General features: G+C 52.6%; 1 protein-coding gene across 1 annotated transcript in view; it reads right to left on the bottom strand.

The window, feature by feature from the left end:
* Positions 1-1,392: 1,392 nt before the first annotated feature.
* Positions 1,393-10,244, bottom strand: part of POLE (DNA polymerase epsilon, catalytic subunit) — a 29,386-nt gene continuing 20,534 nt past the window's right edge. Inside the window, exons 35-49 of the mRNA XM_039362709.1 lie at positions 10,116-10,222; positions 9,460-9,636; positions 8,719-8,942; positions 8,203-8,423; positions 7,540-7,744; positions 7,266-7,439; positions 6,683-6,808; positions 5,540-5,672; positions 5,140-5,326; positions 4,754-4,885; positions 4,113-4,306; positions 3,318-3,518; positions 2,599-2,724; positions 2,156-2,245; positions 1,393-1,997 (exon numbers count right to left, since the gene is read on the bottom strand). Coding sequence (XP_039218643.1) covers positions 1,884-1,997; positions 2,156-2,245; positions 2,599-2,724; positions 3,318-3,518; positions 4,113-4,306; positions 4,754-4,885; positions 5,140-5,326; positions 5,540-5,672; positions 6,683-6,808; positions 7,266-7,439; positions 7,540-7,744; positions 8,203-8,423; positions 8,719-8,942; positions 9,460-9,636; positions 10,116-10,222 — 2,411 coding nt within the window. The 3' untranslated portion in view covers positions 1,393-1,883. The remainder of the gene's footprint in view (positions 1,998-2,155; positions 2,246-2,598; positions 2,725-3,317; positions 3,519-4,112; positions 4,307-4,753; positions 4,886-5,139; positions 5,327-5,539; positions 5,673-6,682; positions 6,809-7,265; positions 7,440-7,539; positions 7,745-8,202; positions 8,424-8,718; positions 8,943-9,459; positions 9,637-10,115; positions 10,223-10,244) is intronic.

Below are 10,244 nucleotides of genomic sequence, written 5' to 3'. Positions count from 1 at the left end.
TGGGGAGCCAGGCTGATGGCACTTTGCAGAAAACGGATACCGCAACCAGTAGATAGATTGTACTGTTTTTCAGGCCGAGGGCTTCACTCTGTCTTGAAGTGACATGCAGAAAAAGATGCGGGATCAGGCCCCAGAACTCAGCCTAGCTGGGACAAAAACTGACTCACATTTATGACGGTTAAGGTGTCCCGGGGTCACGCGATCTCCTTTTGCAATCTTCCGACAAGCAAAACCAGATTCGCTTAACAACCGGATTACTAATTTAAGAACGGCAGCGACTCACTCAACAATCGTGGCATCAAAGGGGGGGTAAAACGGGACAAAACCCACAAATGTCTCACTTAGCAACGCCAATTTGGAGTCAATTTCCCAGCCTGTCTGCTCAGGTCTGCTCAGCCAGGCAGATGAAGCAAAGTCCTTGATCAGGCCTGAACCCCGTTGCTCTGAGGCAGCGGTTCTCAACCTGTGGGTCGGGACCCCATTTGGGGTCGAACGACCATTTCACGGGAGTCGCCAAGCAACGCAGTCCGCCATTTTTTCCCCCTTTTCCTTAGCTGTGCTACTCCCTTTTATTCTATTGGCTTTTCAAAGCCAATACAATAGACTCTCTTGAATAGAGTCTAATTCTATTGGCTTTCAAAAGCCAATAGGAATGGTCCAGGCGGTCTCTGCCCTGCTGAGCCTGCCAAAAGTCCCATTCTGCAAACGGTGCTGCACCAGTTGAGTAGTCCCCGACTTACGACCGGTTGAGTAGTCCTCGACTTATGACCGGTTGGGGGGGGGGGTCGCGGCATTAAAAAGGTTGAGAACCACTGCTCTAAGGATTTGATGGCTTGCACAGGGAAGGCTAGCCTGTTTTTCTCTTCCTGCTTCTCGCTCTCCCCTGCCCCACTTCAGATAATGGCTGTGGCGCCACTGCTGTCTTTCTGCGTGTCAAGATAGACGCTGCTGCTGCCGTTGGCTGGTCGTAAGGAGGGGCTCAGACAGCCCAAGAGGAATCGGGTTTCTTCCCCTCCTTGATGAGACCTAGCCAAATTTCATTAGGGTTCCCATTAGGAGCCATCATGACTTCCTGACTTATTCATGTGCCGTCAGAGATGCCTCTCTTCAGCCAGGAGGGAAGAGCCGGCTTCCTTGGAAAGCAGATCAGAGGGGGCTGGAGCTAAACAAGGGAATGATCCCTCCCGGTTTTCAAAGGAAGGACTGAAGTTGGGAAATCTGCCTCCCTCAGCGGAGGCTGCCGTTGGTCCCAAATGGGTAGACAGTCCAGCTGGGCTCGATTAGAAGAGGTCCCAGCTCCTTCCAAAGCTGTTAATTTTATCTTATGCCATCAAGCAGTTTTATTTCCTTGGGCACTGCGTATCATCATCTGCTTCATTAATTTGCATCTAGGCTGGTTGAACTCTATTTATTAAATATATTGGCAAAAGCTGGGTGGACGGAAAAGAGATTTATAGCACAAACTTAAAAAAAAAAAACAAACCCAAAACCGAAGTCAAAATAAAAACAGCATAAAATCTGGGCAGAAAAATGCCTCCATAATCCAAAGTTTGTTCCGGGTCTGTAAAAAGGTGGGGGGATAAAAAGGGGAGGGGGACAAGGATCACCCAGAGACTCCTTGCATTATTTCCGCGCTGAGTTTCATGAGACATGTCACCCTCATTCTGACAAGAGACGCCACAAGGCCTTAATTCTCTTGAGGTTTCCACGCAAGACGGGACAACCTTAAGGCCTGCAACTTCTGCTCCCAGGGCGAGGCCTTCCTTTGCCAGCTGCCTATACAAGCAGTTCTCTCCTTAGGACATCACAGCCAGGACGAGAAGGAGACCTGTGCATATTTGGGTGTTGTTTCGGCCCGAAAGGATGGAAGGGGGGGGGTCCTCTCAGGAGAGAAGCTGAGGGTTCATTTGAAGCAGCCACTGAACATTCTCCAGCAAGTGGGCCATTCCGTAATGCCGAGCGATGCCCTGGAAAACCTTCAGATGATCCAGGAAGCTCTGGATACGAGAGGAAAGAGAGAGGACGAAGGGGAGGTGGGCAACCCTCCAGCAGGGGATGGGGAGGAAGGGGGAAGGCGCTTTGCCCATCAGCGGAGAACAAAAAGTCAAGCAGCTGAGGGTGGGAGGCTGGGAAAAAGCTAGAAAGTGGCCTTTACCTTGGTGGGCAGAAGGAGGTCAAAGTTCCCAGCACAACTGCAGTACACGGGCATGTGAGTATCCTTGATGCCTTTGCACTTCAAGCACACCTGAAACGCTCAAGACACAACGAATTAGACTCTGCTTCAGATCCCCCCAGATAATGATCTGTCCTTGCAAAGTTTGTAGCAAGCTCAACACCCGTCCTCGGCACGCACCAGAAGCCCACGGTCCATGCCCTGTACTCCAGGGCGTAAAATGTCCAACCACTGAATCCCCTCTGAGCTGCTCAGAGACGGAGAGGGCTAGAAAGACTATGAGGGAAGACCACTGTGGCCCAGCACCACCTCCTCACTCATTGTCTATGGAGAGTCTCAGCCGTCCAGGTCGTGGCTGTCCCAGCAGAACCGTCCGCGTGGGCGGGCGTCCTGGCCAGGGGAGCAGTGACCCCACCCCTCCTCACCAGATCTTGCAAGGTGAAGGCCATCAACTTCTTCTGCAGGGCTTCCACCAGAGCCACCTCGATGGCATCGGAGTCGTACTGAGACTGGCAATTGGAGCACAGCCAGCTGGGCGGCAGGGAGCCCTCCTGGAAGAGGGGGAGGAGGACTTGTGGATGGGCTTTGAAGGAGAAAGAGGGAGAAGGGACTTGCAGGGGATCGGAGGCACTGCCATGAAAGAAGGACTAGGGAACCGTGCAACAATGCAGAGACCCCCCCAACATTTGTAGCTTGGTGGTCCTGCAGAGGGGGGGAGGGGAACCGGGCTGTGTGAGCGGTGGGTGCACAAGAGCATCTCAACTTGTGCAAGTGGCATGCCGGTGTGCACACACACACACACAGTTCAGCCGCATGCATGTGCCCCGTTCTGCAGCTTGCACAGCCCGGCTGCAATTAGGCCACGGCTTGCTAATGGCCTGTGGGTTGGGGACCCCTGCAAGAAAGGATGGACAAGGTCAGGAACAGGCTGATTGTAGGCACCTGGAAATGTAAGGATTTTGAGGTATGAAATGCAGGAGAGAAACAGAGAAATTAAACAGAAAAGCCTGGAGGAGTCCAGGTCTAGGTTCCCTGCTTTTTTTTTTTTTTTGCACCCAGACCGCAACTCCCGTAGGGAAGAGGGGCGGGGGAGACCAGAAGCAGGTGGCCAGCGGAGGGCCTGCAGTCCTGGGAAGCTGGCTACCTGAAAGAGCGCAGGGTCCTTGCAGAGATCCAGGTCTCTGCAAAAGTTGCAGTTTCTGCAGATCACCTCCGGGAGGACGTAGGAGCAGCAGGGGTCCCGGAAGTGGGCGTCCTCGGAGAATTCGCCCACGTCAATGAGACGGAGCAGGTCCCGCTTCAGCTTCTGCACCTGGTTGGTGATGTTGGCATCCAGAGACAGCACCTGGGCGAGAGAGGGAAAGGGAGGGTGTCAGCGGGGGCCACTTTGATCTTGGGCTCAGGAGATAAGCAGGACCAGCAAACACAACTGGGTGTGTGTGTGTGTGTGTGTGTGTGGGAGGGTTAGGGTGGTAGAGTTTCCACCTTCAAAGTTTCCACCTTCAAAGGCCAAAGGAAATTTCCCCTGTGGAATTTCTGTCTGCCTCTTAACAGAACTCCCAGATCCGCACAGAATAGTTCATGCGTGTGATGGAATATATAGCCCTCATCTCTGGCAAAATATATAGCATTTCCCCCCAACCCCCTCCAGTTTTTAACCATTAACAATCCAATTATATGGTGGACAAGAGTGAATGGCTCAAAGCTCCTTTCTTGGCTTAGGGGAGGACTCGAATCTGGGTCTTCCCAGGTCTACTCCAAACCATCACCTTTCCGACCGGTGGCCTTGGGAGTTGTGCCCAAACGCATCTGGGAGGGGCTCAGCCAACTCACCCACCCCCTGCTTGGACTGGGGGACCCCGAGATCATTCTTCCTGCTCGCTCCATCCCAGCCCTTCCTCCTCCTCCTCCTCCTCCTCCTCCCAGGGGATTCCCTCACCTGACAGACGTGCTTGATGAACTCCAGGGCAGGATTGTTGAGCGTCAGGTGTGAGCCGGGCAAGGATGGAAACATCTCCGAGGGCTCTGTGGTGTGGCGAGAGCCGGTGACCTTCTTTTGGATCTTCTGAGTGATGGTGAAGAAGCTCTGGGTGAGCTCGTTGGAGACATACTCCTGCGAGAAAGCAATGGCGCCTAGAAGGGGAGGAGCAAGTAGACACAGCCGTTCGCCGATGGGGAGGGGGCTGGCATTGAGAGAGACAAGCCCCCCACCCAAAAAAGCCGCACACTTTATGCTTTCTTCAGGGTGGGGAAGACATTTCTGTCCAGGCGAGAGAGAGTCTTAAGTTCAATCGATCAGGATGGAGCTGGAAGGGGCCTTGGAGGTCTTCTAGTCCAACCCCCTGCTCAAGCAGGAGAGTTATCCAATCAAGCTCAGGTCTTGCAGTCTTCTGACGGAGGAAATCTGGCTGCCAAATTTAAATAAGTAGCCTGGAATTGCTCTTTGAGCTCCGAGTTTCTGACTTACCCACTGGGTAAGTTCATGGTCTTCGGACGCTTAAAAGATCAACTCTCTTGGCACTTGGCCACAGCCTATCACTTGGCGAAGGAGAAGGAAGCTGGGAGCTAGTGAGTACTCGCCTGGCATGGTGCCCGTTTCCCCGAGAGCCTCCTGGGAGGTTTGGCTGCTGGCTCGTCTCCTGACAGGGCTGCCTCCGGAGGTGTCCCGCTGCATTTCCTCCTTCAGGCTGTGGTGAACAGCAACGATGTACGCTGGGAAGAAACAGGCAGAATGGGGAAAAGCCAAGCCAAGATTTGACCCCCTTTCTCAAACCGTCTGGAAGTCGGGATATAAAGGCAGGTCGTCCTCAGCCACAGCTGGAACCGCAATTTTGGTCGTTAAGGGGTTGACGGTGTGGCAGAACTGAAGCAAGGACTCTGGGCTTTGGCTTGGCCTCTTCAGAAGTGGACCTTCGGCCAGAGCCCAGCTGCTGAGACCACAAAGTGCAGACATCCGCAGAACTTACCCGACACAATCATAAGGAAGTAATTCTGACAGGAAGCAGCTTGTGGTAAATACTGCATGATGTTCCAGTTGTTTTCCAGGCGATTCTCTATACCGTTTTCTCCCAAGTCTTCTTCTTCGTCGTCGTCCTCCTCCTCCTCCTCTTCTTCATTGTTGGCTACCTCTGCTGTCTGTTTACTCCTCCGTGCCTGTATTTAAAGGAGTGACAATCAAGAGTTCTGCCTGCACAGTGGCTTCTTCCCAATTCCACCACTGTTGAGCTTTTTCTTTCTCTCGCCCCAAAGAGGGCTATCATTTTGCTTCGGTGAAGCTGAACGGAAAAGCCCATCCAGTTCCCTGTGTGAAGAGCAAAAAAACCCTTCACAGGATCACCAGCGGCCCTCTCCTTGCTATCCCTTTACCTCTTCGCAGTGGGTCCGGGACGGCACTTTGCCCTTGATCCCACCGTGATTGCTGGGGTCCATCCACAGCAGAAACTCCCAACAACAGGAAAAGGAAATAGCCAGTGAGTGGAAGAGCTCTTTTGAATGGATGCTGGAAGGAAAAAGATAGCAATAGCAGTTATATGCTGCTTATCAGTGCTTTACGGCCCTCTCTAAGCGGTTTAGAGTCAGCCTCTTGTCCCCAACAATCTGGATCCTCATTTTACCGACCTCGGAAGGATGGAAGGTTGAGTCAACCTTGAGCCGGTCAGGATCGAACTGCTGGCAGTGGGCAGAATTAGCCTGCATTCTCACCACTGTGTCACCACAGCGCAGGGGTGGAGGCACTGCCTCCAGTCTGACTATCTGGCTGACCATAATCATCTAAACCTGGATTTAACTGGCTCTCCTTTTAGTGGGCTTCAATGCAACAGACCACTTGAGTTGAGACGTCCCCCAGAGGCATCAGATCAAGTCCATTAAATCACCATTCCACTAATGCTTCCGGGAAAGCGCTGGGAAGAGGTGGGGTGTATGATACACTATGAGAAGGGTAGGAAAAACAGGAGCTGGATAAAGAAGGGACAGGTGTGGGAAAGAGCAAAGATGGCAGAATGGTGTTCTTGGCTGCTCCCAGACTGGCTGCAGCTGGGAGGGGGGACTATCTTTGGGACCTTATAGAGGCCCACGATCAGCAGACATTCCTTCCCCTGAATCGTTCACTAAATCAAAGTTCTACTATATATGCCTAGTCTGACCTATGGGGATTATGGGGGGGGGGCGCTGACCCAGGGTTCTGCACATACAAAGTTCTACTTGAAGTCTCAGGAATTATTTTTTTAAATTTAACAGCTGGTTCATTCCAGAATAACACAGCCGTGATTCAGGATGCAGTTCAAAGAAAAGCTTTTCTGTTCTCCAAAATGCCAAGATAAGGAAGCAGATTCCAGGAAGCACCAAGGAAAAATTCCAGGATTGTCCCAAATTTTTCAGAATTGCCTCCCTTAGTTAATGCACGACGGGGCACAAAGCATTATCTTTTTCCCCTTCACTTAACAGTCTCCCTTCCTAACTATGACTCTGGGTGAGAGCTGTGGCAACCTGCTTCCAGGAGGGGCACACCTGTTGGTGATATACTCGACGTAGGCCAGGGCATCTTCGATGTGGCGCTTCTTGGTGCACAGAACGATCCGGTTGAAATTGGCGTAAATGACTAAGGAGCCGAGGCGCTTGAATTCTGCCACCAACCTGGAGGAGAGGCAGGAGGAGGGAAAGAGCAGAGTCTGGTCTAACGGGCGACGGTTGTGGAAAATGTTCTATATACTTGTATCTTTTCTCTGTTACGGGTTATTACTTTTAGGGCGCTATAACTTTCAAAAAAGCCTCCTGGACATCTTGAGTCTTAGAACAGGGGGTCCCCAAGCCCTGAGCCACGACCGGGCCGTGGTCTATTTGGAACCAGGTCACGCAAGTGGCTGGCTGGGTTGCTTGCAGGCAACCCAGCCTAATTTCAAAGAAGCAAATTTTGCAGAGGGCCACGAGGTAGTTCCCTTGGTACAAAACAGATGCCAAACCCAACAGATGCCAGCCTAAAGGAAGCTACGTAGACCCCAGTGACTTGTCTATAAGTGGCATTTCCCCCAGGCACCCCCCGAGTTTCTCTCCTGGCTCCCCAACTCTGCCCCTCTGCCAAGGAAAGACTCACTGAAGAAAGAGCTTCTTCATCATGCTGTGGAGCGTCCGGTGCAGGGCGGGATCGTAGAGCAGGGAGTTTGGGGAGCGCAGCCAGCGGTAGAAGTGGATCACCTGATTGTCCGCGTAGACGTTGTGGTACTGCGTGATCTCCTTCACCCAGCCCACCACCAAGCTTTTCAAGATCCTGCATGGGAACAGAAAGGGAAGCCTGCGTTCTACACTCCCCAGCTGAGATGCTTCTATGAAACTGGAGGGCTGGGGGGAGAGGGGGGCCCGAGCCACACCTGAACGTGTTGGAGCAGAGGGCAGTCTCATCGTAGCTGGCGGGGACGCTGGCCGCCTGGTTGCCCACGACCATATCCTCCAGGGAGGCCTGCTGGATGACATCGAAGCTGATGCACATGCTGGAGGCCCCCTCCATGTCGTTGATGCGGTGGGACTGCAGGATGGTGTTGACGGCCAGGTTCTGGAGGTCCAGCTCCACACACACTGCAGGAGGGCAAAGAGACAAGCCTGTGTCTTTCCTGGAGACCCACCTCCCTAAAAGGGGACAGGCTCAGCCCACAGGGAGCCCTCAACTTACGGCGCCCCAAAATGGAGGTTGCTAAGCAAGAAACTTGTTAAGGGAGCTGTGCCCCGTTTCACTATTTTTCTTCGTTCAGCGAATCGCTGGAGTTATTAAATTAGTAACGCCGTTGCAAAGGGAGTGTGGCTTCCCCGCTGACTTTGCTCCGCAGAAGGTCGCTAAAAGGGGATCGTGTGACACACACACACACACAAACCCCAGGGGCCCTGCAATGGTCGTAAATGTGGTCAGGCGCCAAGCGTACGAATGTAAATTCCTCAATTCCTTTTCCGTCCGAGGGAATTAGCACAACGGCCCTTTGGTTGCTGTAATGGGGGGGGGCAGGGGAAGAAAATAGGATCTCCCTCCCTTCGTTATTCACCTGTTGAATAACAGCCTGGGTGGTTGATCTCGACAGAGGCCCTTTCATCGAACTCCATGACTAGGCGGCTATCGTCGGCCTCCTTGCCCCCCAAGTCCGGGCGGGAGGTGGGAGAGAGCCAGAGGAGGTGGTTGTGGCGATGGAGATGCCGAGAGAGAAAGAGATCCGTGCCAAAGATGGAGATGTCGTCTGGAAGGTTCCCAATGGGGAGGTGATAGTACCTAGAGAGAGAAGGCAGGAAGGCTCACCAGGCAGCAGAGAGCAAAAACAGTTTGCTAAAGCTTGCACCGTACTGCCTCACGGCCCCCAATAAAAGGCTCATTTCTCCACCTGAGACCTCTGGAATGGGGACACTGGATGCCAGTGCCAGCCTCTGTTTGGTATTTCCCAGGTGCAACTTCAAGCCCCGTTTTACTTTTTTTATATTTACAGCAAAAGAAGGAAGGACTGAGCCTCCAGGTCCAGATTCAGGACAGGTAAATCTAACTGCCCCTTTCTCTCTCCCACAGGGCTCACCTGCTCATGTCAAAGGCCTGAGACAGACACATGTCCAACTTGAGGTAGCGGCGGATCAAGTGCCGGGCCCCGTGGCGCTGCCAGTCCAATATGCTGTAGCTGATGTCATCTGCCACGTGCATAGGAACCAGCGGGAACTCCTCCAGGACCGGCATCCCACTGACCAGCCTCTTCAGATCCCAGTTAGACTGCACAGCGATGAGGGTGGGGCCCCTGCGCTCATCCTGCGACAGACAAGATAAAGTGCTCTTAAAGAGGGTGGGAGATGGGAGAATTTGGGTGAGGCAAGAGGGGAAACGCAGCAACGAGTGTGGCAATGTCCTCCGCTCCAGATATTTTACTCCTGGCAACCTGAAGAACTCTTGGTTGTCTAATAGGATTTATTTTCTCAACAAGGTTGAGAATCCTCCCATTTCCCCCCACCATCCAGTCAGAGCTGAAGAAGCTTCTTGGAAGAGAAGGGAAACGTCTTCAAAGAAAAAACAAGAAAGTCCAGTTGCCTCTGAAAAAGCATCTTTTGGCTCAACAAGGTTTGGTATAGATCCTCCAAAGAAAGAATGAAAAAAAGCCCCAGAAGATCAGGGGAAGATTTGCATTAAAAAGACTCTAGGAAGTAGGGGAAAAAAAAAAAAAAGAGCCAGGGGCCCAGGGCAGCAGAAGCAGCTCAACAGCCAGGCTCCTGAAGCATCTCCTCGGAGGGGCTGGGAGAGGGAGACTGCCCGGCGCGTGTGCGTTTCTTACCTTGTAGCCCATCAGGAGGCGCTGGAGCGCTCTGCAGATGCTCTTGAGATCCGTTTCAGCTCGAACTTCAAAGATGTGCTTGGCTGGAGGGAGCAGCTCTTGGCCTATCTTCTCCACCATGGAAGCATGCTCAGCAGAATACATGGTGCCGAGGTTGGGCATCTGGTTACTGCGCACCTGAGTCAAATGTGTTACGAGAGAGAGAGAGAGAGAGAGAGAGAGAGAGAGAGAGAGAGAGAGAGAGAGAGATATGACCTGCAGGAAGGGCCGGAGGCAGGGAGTCTAGGGAATAGGGAGGTGTGACGTGAATCTGGTTATTAACACAGATTTTGGAGGGGTGGGGGAAGAAATGTGAGTCTTTCAGGATTGATGACTGGCTTGTATCCTGCTTTGATACCGCACAGATCTGTTTTTACCACTCTCCCGTTGTCCGAAGGAAGGCTATTGGTTTGATGAATTTATTTTACATTTACGTAGGGTGATCATCCCAAGGCCTTCATGGTGGGTAAATAACTCCACAACCTACAGCATCGCTGCACACACGCACACCTTCTTCAAGCAGCTACAAATCTGATGTAGGCAGGATCAGACCATGACTTTGGTTCTCGGCGTGGCAACACGGACACTTTTTTTTTCCTCTGCCCCTGACAACTTACTGTATCGAGCACAAAAATGGAGGCTTTGCGCTGGGAGGGGATGAAGAGGCCCAGCAAGGCCTTGCTGCCCTGGGAGTGGTGGTAGAGGTAGATGTGCCGGATGCTCCCTAGAGGCAGAAAGGAGCCGTG

The sequence above is a fragment of the Crotalus tigris genome, unplaced genomic scaffold, assembly GCF_016545835.1.
Source record: "Crotalus tigris isolate CLP2741 ecotype Arizona unplaced genomic scaffold, ASM1654583v1 scf7180000019478.12717781048:2074007, whole genome shotgun sequence".
Lineage (NCBI taxonomy): Eukaryota > Metazoa > Chordata > Lepidosauria > Squamata > Viperidae > Crotalus > Crotalus tigris.
This window is presented reverse-complemented; position numbering and strand designations above follow the sequence as displayed.